Source organism: Echeneis naucrates, chromosome 1 (genome assembly GCF_900963305.1).
Source record: "Echeneis naucrates chromosome 1, fEcheNa1.1, whole genome shotgun sequence".
NCBI lineage: Eukaryota > Metazoa > Chordata > Actinopteri > Carangiformes > Echeneidae > Echeneis > Echeneis naucrates.
In genome coordinates this window covers 2,639,735-2,652,915 of record NC_042511.1, presented here as the reverse complement: position 1 = coordinate 2,652,915, position 13,181 = coordinate 2,639,735, and the positions used below count along the sequence as shown (strand labels likewise).

General features: G+C 42.6%; 2 protein-coding genes across 2 annotated transcripts; one reads left to right on the top strand and one right to left on the bottom strand.

Moving 5' to 3' along the window:
- The first annotated feature begins 1,346 nt into the window (after positions 1 to 1,346).
- LOC115046830 (protein CutA homolog) lies at positions 1,347 to 4,696 on the top strand. The gene is made up of 7 exons (XM_029507459.1): positions 1,347 to 1,402; positions 2,485 to 2,550; positions 2,669 to 2,817; positions 3,303 to 3,362; positions 3,547 to 3,592; positions 4,040 to 4,089; positions 4,179 to 4,696. The coding sequence occupies exons 2-7, from the start codon at positions 2,488 to 2,490 to the stop codon at positions 4,276 to 4,278; spliced, it is 468 nt and encodes a 155-aa protein (XP_029363319.1). The 5' UTR covers positions 1,347 to 1,402; positions 2,485 to 2,487; the 3' UTR covers positions 4,279 to 4,696.
- Positions 4,697 to 6,208: 1,512 nt separating this feature from the next.
- Positions 6,209 to 8,935, bottom strand: LOC115042900 (somatostatin receptor 3). Its single transcript, XM_029501099.1, has 2 exons — positions 8,153 to 8,935; positions 6,209 to 6,922 (listed from the first exon to the last, which is right to left on the bottom strand). Exons 1-2 carry the CDS (start codon positions 8,933 to 8,935, stop codon positions 6,209 to 6,211), a joined length of 1,497 nt encoding a protein of 498 aa, XP_029356959.1.
- Between the last annotated feature and the right edge of the window lie 4,246 nt (positions 8,936 to 13,181).

Sequence of the window (13,181 nt, the reverse complement as noted above, 5' to 3'; positions counted from 1 at the left end):
CAAGAGTGAGGAGAGGGAGGATGCTATCAAACAAAGTGGCTTTCTGTCTCATGCACACACACACACAAAGAGTAAGCATGATTTTTGTGTAGACAGACAATCACACACATTGCTGCCACCGTGATGACAGGAACTGTGTGTGTGTGTGTGTGTGTGTGTGTGTTTTAACTAGCCAACCAGAGCCTATCATATTACCCATCCTTGTCTGCTGCAGCTGCCATCAGATGGTTAACTGCTGCCTCTGCATGTTGAGCCGCTGTAAAGAGTTGTCATCAACAGTGAAAAATCAGCGTTACACACATCAGCATGTGCACAAAGTGATTAGCAGACTGCTTTCACTCCTTCACCGCTGTTCTCACTCTCGGAGGGAAAGTTGAAATCAGAAGTTCTGGAGGATCTTTCCTGAAGAGCACATCCGGAGTTTAGCTGTTAAAAAAAACCAAACACCTCAAACATCATTTGTGTGTGTGTGAAAATAAAAAGTGTGTGTTTGTGTGTGTATGTCCGCTGAGTTTTAGAATAAAAGCTGAACTGTCTGGGAATCAAACCCTCACACACACCAACAAAAGGATGTTGTAGAGGTCAGTGGGGCCCTCTGCTGGGTTTGTTACCACGTTGCAATCCACCTACTATTGATAAACTATTAACAATTTTATAAACTAAAAACTGATCTGAGGCATCAAAATGAGCTCAGTCACTTTCAGTGTTTCTCATCTTAAATAAATAAAATACTTTGAATATCTTTGAATATTCAGACTAATTTCAGAAAGCACAGCACATTTATGTGCTCCATAAACTTTATACTGTTCTCAAGATGTTTTCTATTTTATGGCATTATATCAGTGATTTATTCTCAAATTACTAATTTAATTGGAGGTATTGATGGGTTAGGGTTAGGGTTAGGGTTAAAGGCGGAATAGATGAAAACAAGATTCAATATTAAGAATATGACCGTAGGACACATCAACTGTGAGCGGTATCAGACATTATTATATAATCTGAAGTTCAGAAAAAGATTAATGGAAGAAATATACAAATAAAAAGCGAGAAAATTGCTGTTGCCCATCATTAAAGAAATTAAATTTTGAAGAATTGTTGGCAGGATGTTTTTTATTTATGAATTGATTATTATTGTTGATGTGTTTTTATTTATGAATTAATTATTATTGTTGATGTGTTTTTATTTATGAATTGATTATTATTGTTGATGTGTTTTTATTTACGAATTAATTATTATTGTTAATGTGTTTTTATTTATGAAATAATTATTGTTAATGTGTTTTTATTTATCTCTTCACCCTCCGCAGTAGTCGGCGGTGTTAAACTCCCAGGCTGCTTTGCGGTGCGCGAATAAAACCAGCGAAGAAGAAGAAGACCGCAACGTCACAGACAGCAGCAGAAAGTAAGCTACAAAACAAAGACACGCTTCAACTTCAGCTGCCCTGTTTCCTGCTTTTATCAGCCAGAACTAACCATTGTATATATAATTTTTTATTTTTTCTGGCAATGTTGTGTTTGGATAAAGTCGCTCGTGCTTCTGTTGCTGTTTGCTAACCCGGAAGTCTGTTAGCATGTTAGCACGCCCGAGTGTCTCATGCTTCGTGTTTCGGGTCCTCGTCCTGCAGCAGAAATAATTTAGGAGCAGATACCGACTCTGTGGTGTTATGTTGCAGACAAGAGGCTGAATTTTGTGTTGCGATGCAATGCAAACAAACCACGTTGGCAGACAACACAACAGGGTCTGCTGCTGCAGAGCAAGAAAAACTGGGAACCATACAGCTGTTTATATCAGAATCTGCATTAATACAAGATAAAATGAAGTGTGGTTGCACTAAAATGCAAGTGACATGTTTTACTGCATGAGCTTGCACAAAAAAATGTAACGTTTATCAGCATGATCGAAAATAAGAAGTTTGACTAAACATTTTTGTTTTGTTATTTCTGTTGGTGACAAACAACCAGGTGTGACACGAAGGGAATATGTAATGGACAGACAAAACAAGATTCAGAAACAGTTAGAGAGATAGGAGGAAAGGAAAATTAGTGTGTGTGTTTTTGATGTTATCTTCTAAATTAATACATAAGTGCACAAATACACACGTGCAGCTACAGATACTGTGTATTTTGTAACAGTTTTGTTTTTTCTTTGTGAGCTCCGGAGCCCTTTTCATATCTGTCTTTCTTTTTTGTCATTCCTTTATGGATAATCTATGAGTATTGTTAAAAATGGATGTCTGTGTTTCTGTTTCTGTGAACAGACTCCAGGATGAAAGAATCATTCCTCCTCTTCCTAGTCTGTTAAACATTCAAAGGGTGTATTAATGTCAGATTATCTCAGTGTGGTTGTGGAATCTGTCAAAGTTTTTAACCAATTTGAGTCAAAAAAATTCACGCCACCTTTGGAATGAAATACATTTTCAAACATAAATCTTTGAAGCAGCTGCCATGTTTGTGGACTAACCCTTTTGTGTTTGACCTGCGTAGGGAATGCGGATTGGACTGCCCAGTGCAGAGTCACTGTGGGGTGGATCCTCAAAAGCTTTAATTTTGGTGAGTGTGCAGAGCGTGCAGATGCCCCTGACACACCGCAGGGATTTGTCTGTCTGTTGAACTCCACTTTGGACTCTTTTCTGGCCGGTTAATGGATTTCATCCTCTCCTTCTCACAGACGGTGCTCTTGAGTGCGTTTATGTTCCAGCTGCTCAGGACTGTAGGACTGAGAGCGTTCTCCATGGCATCTGAGACGTACATGTCGGGGACACACTCCGCTGCTTTTGTAACCTGTCCCAATGACACGGTGGCCAAAGACTTGGCGAGGTGACACAATGAGTCCCATCTCAGTTGTCTTATCTTAACGTGATAATGTAATAAAAGATGAGGATGATCAGCTGTCTTATGGAGGCCCCTCCATCCTGATGGCTCAGTTTGATCGGGCAGCCGGCTGTAGGAAGGTGGAGCTCCCTCCTCCTCTGGGTTTTTGCTCTGATATGCATTATCTGCTGTTGGAGCGAGTATAGAAATTTGTTCCTTCACGTTTAAACGAACTGACTTCACCGCAGGTGGAAAGGCCAATCAAGGCGTCTCAAAGGTGATCAAGAAAAATGGGCTGAAACTGAGCTGAACACACGTCAGTCATATTTCAGTTTTTCTCTTAAATTTTAACATTTCTTTTAAATCAAAGGGGTCTGAACACTTTCTGAACGCACCCTAGATTATAACTCATTCAGGCCAAATGATTCTTTACAGTTCTTTTTTATGCATATTCACCAGTGTTTGATCCGTCCTTGTCCTTTCTCTCACAGGGGCATTGTAGAGAAGAAGCTTGCTGCTTGTGTCAACATCATCCCAGCAATCAAATCTGTGTAAGTTCAGAGCCTTCACGTTGTCTGATCAGATTTGTGTCTTTAATTTTCAACATGCACCGGTTGTTGTTCACAACAGGACGAGAATAAAAGGCAGTTTTTTTTTAGTAGATATATTATTTTAATTCATACATTTTGCTCTTATATAAACAGCTCTGTTTAAATCAGTGTGTCATTCTTTCAGATATGAATGGCAGGGGAAGATTGAGGAGGACAGCGAGGTGCTGCTGGTGAGTGCTCTCTTGTGTTTTGTGGTTTGTTCAAGTCACCGTTAGGAGGGATTGTGTGAGCTATTTGTCTGAAGACTCCAGGGCTAAAATGTGACATCAGTGCAAAAGATCCTTCTACCTGCATGCTGTCTAATGCCCATCAGGGGGCAAATCCACTGCTGAAAATGCCCCCGACTGAACAGTTGATTTTTTTTTTTTTTTTTTTTACTTTATGGTCTCAATTGCTAGTTTCAAATTGTCTTCAGTACAACAGGATAAAACAATTCACAAACCATGGGCATTTTATGGCAGTCATCGTTTTGAGATCAGGAACATCAAAACACATGAACATTTTTAATATTTAAAAATGTTTTTCCAATAGGAATATAGGTCAGGACAGTTTTTTGTGTCCCGTTAAGTGTCTGATGAAGCCGGTTGACCTGACCCAGTGTCTCTCTCCGCATTTAGATGATTAAAACGAGAAGTTCCAAAGTGCCTGCTCTTGCCGAATATGTCCGGTGAGTCTTTTTTTTTTTTTTTTTGACCCAAAGCGCGGCTTTAATCACAGCTGTTTACACTCTCAGTAACTGCCCCTCCTCCTCCTCAGCTCCAACCATCCCTACGAGGTGGCCGAGGTCATCAGCCTGCCCATCGATCAGGGAAACCCGCCTTACCTCAGGTGGATCGGAGAAGTCGTACCCGAATGAGGCTGTGCCGACGGAGGAGGGGAAGAGCGACTGAAATAATGTGAACGCTTCAAACACAAGTCCAGCGTTTCAACAAAGTTACAAACACACACTTAACACCATCCTGTTCACAGCACAACACCCAGATGATACAAACTGACATGTTGTTTTGTTTAAATTAAATATTTTTTAAACAGAAACACAAAATGCTGGCATTAAGATTTTTCCCCCGACCCTCCTTCAGCCTCCAGAGGGTGGCCTTGGACTCCTGCTGCAGGACAAACTGCTTCACCATCAGACGGCAAATAAAGCTTTTTCATGGTTTTTAGTGTTTCTTGTGATCATCATCATGACAAAAGTTACACAGTTGTATACTTAATGAACATATTACATCCATGCACAAACTGTGTGCAGTAGTTCAAGTGACATCATGGCAACAACACTGGGCTTGACTGTGGTACGAAGTATTTACATTCCATATCAACTGTAAACATTTATTCAGTCCACTCTCGTCACATCAGGGCTTCACAGACTCTCTCCCGACGTGGCTGATAACATCACAACACAAACACTGTACTTTTTGTCATCACGGACAACAAAGAGACTGATTAAAAAAGCAAATATGTGGCAAGTTGGCCATTTAACAAGACCGGTTGATGTGGGATTTAATAGGACATAAAATATTGAGTCCACAATACATTACAGGACACAGCTCAACTATTTCAACAGTCTGCATCAGGCAGCTTATTATATTATTTTGTATACATTTCCAGTCGGTTTAGTGTTTTTAGTTCGGAACGCGCCGTAGAGAAAAGCTCTAGAAAAACATCCTTGCCAAAAATCACACTTACAAAAGTGTCTGAAATGCAACAGGACGACACATTTTATATCATTTTGCATCTTTCAAAGAGATGAAATTATGCAATCATGAAATATTAATTTATTCATGATCACACATGCAGCTCATGCATGCAGGAGGCAGGATGTTTAAATCTGCTTTAACTCCGTCTTCATCTAACGTTTCTTTACAAGTTTAAAGAGGATTAAAGAAAAAAAAAACAAAGAAATATATTTTATATTTGGGGCTGTGCAGTTCATGCCACCACGTTTTAGAGGGAAATTAACAAATATTCAGAGGTGAATACAATATTAATATTAACTAAAATAATCTCAGCATGAAAGAGACTTTCCAACCACACGTGACGTGACACACTACATCAAACCAAATACTTGTTTTCTCGTCCTCAGAAAATATCTACACTTTCACCACCCTGAAATAAAAGCAGTAGCTGAGCGTGGTAAAGCAAGCTAACCTTGAAGTGTGAAAAGAAGTCAGAGGAAAAAAGGAGATGTGTTTACAGTTTACCTCCTGCGTGCCTGTGTGAAAGCCGAGGCCGTAAAAGTAAGGAGGTTAACATAGCTGACGTTTTTCTTTTCACAATGAGTTGTGGTGTCTCTCATTGGGATGCGACTCATTCGGAGCAGTCGTTTCAGGGCAGCGTGCTCCTGAAACAGGTCGTTCTTCAGCACCGCAGAGATAAATGAATCTTTTGTGTTGATCACTAAATTAACTTACTGAAACTAGACGGCCCACATCAACCTCTGCTGGCTTTATATTAGTAAAATGCTTTCTTTTCTTTTAAACCAGTTTATCGGTTACAGTTTGTAGAATAGTCTCACTTTTAAGATCAGCAGGTGAGGAATCAAAGCTCAAGCTTCGAGGAAAAACTGGAAACGTGCTTCTGCATCTCTTTTGACTACTTGTCACAATAACTGAGCTCCGCAATGCTTTGGATACGTTGTATCCTCCTGCCTTGCAGGTTTCATCATGTTCCGTTTTGTTTGCAGGACGTTTGTAATATTCACGTCCGACATTTACACGGTGAAGCGATCCGTCTGGAAACCTTTGACAAACCTTTGAAACCTGTGACAAACCTGGAAACCAGGTTTGTCACAGGTAGCTGATTTCCAGCGCTGAGTTTTTGTCGAGGACTTCTTCAGATCTGTTGTTTTCACCCAGAGAACTCAGAGAGGACGCCGCCTCAGAGGGATCGAAGCCTGGGCCTTTTCCAGTCGCTCTTTTGGCACTCTGGCCAGAGTCGTCCGGCTCCGGCCGACCCCTCAGCCCCCTCTGTGTCCTGGAGCCCTCAATCCCTCCGCTACTGTTCCCATTTTCTGATATGTTGCAAGTGTCGCTCATCTGCATGGCCGTTTCTGCTCCGTCGATTTCCGCCTCGTCCTCGTTTCCCCCACAGTCTCTCCTCCGCGCATCGGTGACTCCTTCTCCTTTTTGCATTTGAAGCACGATGCCGGCCCACTCCTCCGTGGGCCGCTGCACCTCGGTGCCGGCCCTGTCGTTGCTCTTCACCCTGCGCGAGGTACGGCACAGGGCCTTCCTGAAGCCCCTCTTGAAGTTGTCGGACAGAAATCCGTAGAGTATGGGGTTGGCGCAGCTGTTGGCGTACGAGAGCACGACCACGAAGAAGTAGAGCCCCCTGAAGTCCCCCGGCAGGATCACCAGGAGGTTGATGATGTTCAGAGCGTAGAACGGCAGCCAGCAAAGGACGAACACCGCCACGACGACCACCACCATCCTGGTGATTTTACGCTCTGACTTCCTGCGGCGAGAAGATGTGGCCTGTGCACGTTTTCCAACACTTCGCACCTTTTGGGGGTGAAAAAAAAAAAAAAAAAAAAAGAGGGTGTCATGTAAGAACACACTGCTGCTAATTCAACACGAGATTCACAAACAGTTTGGACTGAAACAGTCACTCACGTCTCAAAACACCTAAACTGATGATGAATGTCTAAAATCTGAGTCATGAACGCACAAACGAGGGAATGCTAATCCAAACAAACGTCCATAAATCGGCTCCTGAGCCAGGAAAGGTTGTCCGCTTATCTAATGAAACCCAAAAGCAGCTTAAATTGGACAATTCAATTTGCTTAAAACAGACTGACTCATTTGATTGACTCCGTATTTCCGGTTTCTTGGAAAAATATAATATTTGCCCTGCTGCCCAGAAGAGTTTCTGTCACTCCGTGACTTACGACTGAAAAATAAATCTTTAGTTTGTTTATTTGATTGAACGTTTATTTTATGCACCTTTTGTTCTGGTGGCTTTCTTAACTGAATGTTACAAACCCTCGAACGGTTTTAGTTTTAATTTGTGCAAACTGGTCCTAACAAGTTGTTGAAACATTTCAATAACAATACTTTTTTATTCATAATTATTGTTACTATCGATAACATTCATGCCTCAAAGTAATAGAAGAGAATGCTGGTTACTTAATGCTTTTCCACAGTCATGAAATAATCGCTCAGGCGAAGTGTGCGTTTCTATTTTCTCTGCAAACATTTCCTGTGTGTAAGTGTGCTCCATCATTATTAGTAATTGTGAAAGATAATGATCCAATTATAAAGTACATTAGCGTGTTCTCTTGTGTGTGTGATAAAAGCTGTTTTATTGAAAGGTTTCTCTGCACTGATTTTCTTTGTGAATACACACCCCAAAAAAAAAAAAAAAAAGGCATTATATAAAACATTTTAGCAACAAACAAAAACATGTGGCACAACAAAATTGTTTTTCAATAAAATTTCGAGGGGGAGGAGGTAATTTAATTTTCCTTTCTGAACATGTTTGATCGTTGGAATACTTCAGCTTTCATACAAAACGTCAGTGTTGGATAATTTTTCTTTCAAAGCCAAAAGCCCACGCACACACAGACTTTAAACTGTTATTTCCATTTCCCTTCATGCTTCTGGCTCATTCTCAGTTAAAAAGGGCGGCGAGCTTTATGGACATGGGAGCATTTTGAAGAATCCAACATGTAAAAACGACACAAGATGAGACGTGTTTTTTCAGAAATCAAACATCCCTGTGGAGGTTTTTACCTTGATGACGATCAGCAGGTAGCACAAGCAGATGACCAGCAGGGGGCAGAAGAAACCGACGGTGCACGTGTACACGATGAAGGACGTCTTCCACACTTCGGCCGGCTCGGGCCACACGATGCTGCAGTTCCCGTCGTCCTTCAGCACGTCGGCGAACACCACCACCGGCAGCACCACCACGAAGGAGCCCGCCCAAACCGTGGTACTGATGGTCTTGGCCACGTGAGGACGCCGCCACCAAGAGGAGCGGATGGGGTGCACCACGGCCAGGTAGCGGTCCACCGACATGACGGTCAGGCAGAAGATGCTCGTGAACTGGTTGATGGCGTCCACCGTCATGACCACGCGGCACATCAGAGACCCGAAGGGCCAGGAGAGCAGGGCGTTCTGCACCGCCAGGAAAGGCAGGCCCAGCATGAAGAGCTCGTCTGCGATGGCCAGGTTGAGGATGTAAATGTTGGTAACGGATTCGTTCTTGGTGTAGTTGACCACAACATGGATGACCAGCGTGTTCCCCACCAGGCCGACGACACACACGATCCCGTAGATCAGAGGAATGAAGACTCCAGCCAAACCAGGGAGCGATTCGGGCTCTGCTTTGGTGCAGTTCCGAGAGGCGTTCCAGAGGAAGGCCTCATCGGTTGGAGCGAAGCTGAGAGCCGGTTCGGAGGGAGTGGAGAGCAGCAGGAACTTGGAGAAAGGGGGCACAGAGTTGTTGCTCCAGGTAGCTGAGGGGACTTCCTGGGGCAGCAAGGAAACCTGGGTGGCCTGGATGATCTCCATGGTGACGGTGAGATCCCATCAATGATGGGTGAGCAGCCCTGAAAGGGAAAAACACATTCTAACAAGCCTTACATGTTAAATCTGAAGGTGTAGTTTGACATTTACTCAATCTGCCCAACGGCAAGTCCACAAATTTACATTCTGCGTTGCAACCAGCAGAAAAACAAGGTGTAAACAAGCTGTGGCTCCAGAGGGGGTGGACTACTGATGTCCCTCGAATCATACATCATACATAGTTTGGGATTAAAGCAGAATAAATAATTACAAACGCCATGTAAGGAACACAACACAAACCCTGGACTTCTGCTGCATGTTGTTTCTCTTCATTTTCTGTCATCTTGCTCCTGTTAACTCTTTCTTGCTCTGCCATACGGCCACAGGAGCAGTTCTGATCTCTGAATCTTAGCAAGTAACCGTCCTGTGAAACAAAATTAAGCTTTGAAAAATCCAATCAATAGACACAATTGTTGAACAGAAGAGGGGAAAGAACGGAGAAATGAAATGCGCACAGAGAGAAATATCGATGTTGAGCGGCCAAAATTTGAAAAAGTTTTGTCCAACCTGCAGAATACTAAACTGATAATCAACTTAAGAGCCTTTCTTCCGTCACAACAAACACGACAGCACCAGAGCTGAAACAAAACGCATTTAGTTCCATTAGCACAGGACTTGTTTATGTAGCCATACCGGCTTCTTAATAACCTCCGAGTCACACAAAGTCACACCCTCATCCCTCATCGTGATATCTGATAATTGGTGCTGCGTTGGGAAAAAAAGCACTGAACTATGGGGAAAAAAATAACACAGGCATGTCGTCCACAACCTTGAATCAAAAGCATTAATGAGGATGTGAGGAGGAAGGGAAGAGAAGAAGGAAGCATCATTAATCTACAGCAATCAAGAAGCTTTAATGAAGTCGGTGTTGATGTTAACGTTTTGTTTCTTTGTGGTATAAAATGGAATTCGGCATGAACATCTCAAAGTCGACTTCTCTGCTTGAAATAAGTACGAATGAATCTTCCTTTCTTCCGAATGTTTTCTGCACTAAATGGAGAGCTGGAGGTCGGGGCCTTGGTTAGAAAGTATAAATGCCAGAGTTTATTTCATATCCCATCATGAAAGATGACCTGACCGCCTCGATGCTTTCACTTACATGATCCAGCAAATAAACAGGGAATGGTTATTTTTGTTATGAAGGTCATTTAATAGCTGAGCAGAGCATTTGATATATTTTTTAATATTGCCAAATGCAAGTACATACAAAACTTTGTCATTGTGTCCATATTTCAGATAAAGCTAGACTTTTAGTTTATCATTGAATTGAAATCCAACAAAATCAGCTCACCCAAACTCGTGCAGATGATAAATAAAAAGAAACTCGTGCTGGTGAAAGGAATATAAATGTGTGTGTATATTTAAAAAAGGGAAATGCACACGCTCAATCTAAAATGCAAAGAAAGTTCTATGTTTCAGTTGATCTGCTGCCTGGAGGACAGAGATACAGTTTTATCACATCAGCTCGTATAATCTGGGGGGGGGGGTTGATCCAAACCAAAAACACTGTTGTGTGGAGGAGTGTGAGACACAAACACACACATTCCCCTTCTCCTGTATCATACATGATCGCAGACAGACCAAAAGGGAATACACAGCGTCAAGACAAGAAGTCCCTCACACGCCGACCACGTGATCACAGACATGCTCCTGATTCCACCCTCCTAATCTCTGAGGCGCACAATGAGAGCAGACAGACAGTCTTTCTTTACAGAAGGCATCCCCTCTTTTGTCCGTCATTCTGTTCCCGGGTCGAAGAGAAACTTCCTGGGAGGTGTTGCTATGGTGAGACCTGATGAAAACAAGGGCCCTGTTTGGTGCAGGTGGAAGAGATAAACGGATGAGAGTGCAAATGAATGCAGATAGAAGCCCTCCCCCCCCCACCACCAGTGCTCTTTGCATTCAGATCCAAAGGCAACAGTGACATATTGTGTGTCTGTGGATAGGTGTGTGTAGGGAAACTGTCTGCTGAGTGAAGATAATGCAGGTGTTAAGGTGACGGGGAAACTTTTGTGTTGTTTAAAGGTTGATTCCAGGCAAACCTGTATTCAGTTATCATGTGAACTTATTGTAATGCAAATGTTTATCATTACATCTCATCTCATACTTTATTGTAATTCCCCGCAATCATTTCAGCGAGAGAGAAACATTCGACATCCACAGCTCGATTATACAAACACAGCGGTAGCTGCTTTTACTTCATCTTGCACCACAGCGCTCGCTTATCACACACGTTCAGAGAAGATAGGTTGATTAAAGAGTAGGAGAAATGACACAACAGTACTCCAACAGAGCAGGTGACCTTTCTGTAGGTGTGTGGTGGAGGCGGAGGTCACCGACCAAACCGAATCAGTCAGGTTACAGTTTCTAAGAGAGGCGTAACTTCATCAGGAACTCTAAACTCGAGCTTTTGAAGCAGCGTTTCATGTCTCACATAACCGGAGATCATCCGTCACATTCTTCTTCTTCTACAAAAACACTCTCAAGAGACGTCCCCCCCCCCAAAAAAAAAGAGAGGGACAGGTCAGTCGGCTTCTTTAATCAGTGAACTTGTTAACACTATTGATCGCTGAAGTCACAACAGCACTCCTGACACCTCTTTGTCCAGTTTGTCAAAACTGCTGTCGGACTACTAGTGAAAATGTGACACGTCAGTTTTATTATTATTAATCATCACTATTACAGTTCACATAATCCCATCACACATGTTAAAAACCACATTAAATTAACCACACAATTCAACACACCGACAACACATTTAAAAACACGTGACCGGCTGATGAACCGTCCATTTCAGTGAGATTAAATGGTTTTCCGGATCAGGACAACTTCCAGGACCTGATCTTTGTTAGTCATCATAACTGCTTAATGATTTACAGGCAAAGTGTTTGGAACAAAGTGAAGTGAAGCTTCAGCTGCCGGATGATGGGCCATGCTACAGCCACAGCTTCCCAGAAACACACATTTTGCTGCCAAGCCGCCGTGCACCGCATTGAGCTTTCACAGGCTGCACTTGACCTCTGCCAAAGATAAACAAACAGGTAAACGCCTCTGAGTTTTCAGCAGCTGAATTTCAGTATGCATCTACGTCCTCACTAAAGAGTCTGCCGATGCTGCCTCATGATTGTTCGAGCCACAGATCACACGGTCGCCATTAAAACAAACGGCGGTCTGGTAAACATTTTAGCCGGTGAAATTAATTCATGCCCATTTTTCACATAGCTGAACATTAATATTACCCTCAATAATGCACTTTTTGTTTCAGAGCCTGCTTTCTAATTAAAGGTTGTTCCAATTTACTGACCTTTGTCGACAGTAAACACACATTTGCATCACATTTTTAGCAGCTCGTAGCGTTTAAACGCAGATCCGGTGTTAATTTCACTGTGGACTTTTCTATCCAGCCTTTTACAGCGAAAACGCTGCAAACCTGATCCACCACATCTGTCACCGCAGGCCGTAAAAACACAATCTCCATGCATAGCTGCATCCTGCACCTCTACGAATATGTGCTCAAACATTAGGGGGTGTGTTAATAGCTTCTCTGCTTGTGCTTTCATCAGGCCTGGATGTGGAGGGGATTAATACGGAGACGGTACGTCTTCAGTGGCAGAAAATGACTCTCTTATTACAATCAACATCACCTTGGAGAATATGAACACCATTTGTGGGGCGCAGCAGCGTCCATCATCTCCGCTCTACAGAGCAAATGATACAAAACTAATCTAAGAATCGACTCACCAGCAAACTAGATGGACTATTGTGCAAAAATGTCATCAATAATTTATTAACACAGACTTTGCTCAGACTCAACTCGAACAATGGGCCATTTAAGGTTTTTGAATGTGGGGAAGAGCTGAAAAAGTAGAATGACACCTCAGAAATGCTTTTAAAGGTTTAATGATGAAGAATGCGATCTTATTCACTGTTTTGTAAGATGCATATTCCAACCTTCAGGCCTTTGCAAGGCCAAACAAGTGGCAGCACACACAGAACCAGCTATGTTTGTGTGCTCATTGTTCAGCTGGCAGATGATCGACAAGAATCCCGGAGCGATGCACGAGAGCACCCTGAGCTAACCGGTGACCCTTCTGCCTTCCCCATGATGGGCTGCTTCCTGTTGTCCAATTAACAGATTTAAAACGGTCTCCAGCCCCGCCGCAACACTTCCCCCCCCCACGTTTCATTACAA

Coding starts and splice junctions, on each gene's coding strand:
- LOC115046830 (XM_029507459.1), top strand. CDS start 2,488: ATGCGGATTGGACTGCCCAGTGCAGAGTCACTGTGGGGTGGATCCTCA. Junction 2,818..3,302: donor GTGGCCAAAGACTTGGCGAG/GTGACACAATGA, acceptor TTTCTCTCACAG/GGGCATTGTAGAGAAGAAGC. Junction 3,593..4,039: donor AGGACAGCGAGGTGCTGCTG/GTGAGTGCTCTC, acceptor CTCCGCATTTAG/ATGATTAAAACGAGAAGTTC.
- LOC115042900 (XM_029501099.1), bottom strand. CDS start 8,935: ATGGAGATCATCCAGGCCACCCAGGTTTCCTTGCTGCCCCAGGAAGTC. Junction 6,923..8,152: donor ACCTGCTGATCGTCATCAAG/GTAAAAACCTCC, acceptor CACCCCCAAAAG/GTGCGAAGTGTTGGAAAACG.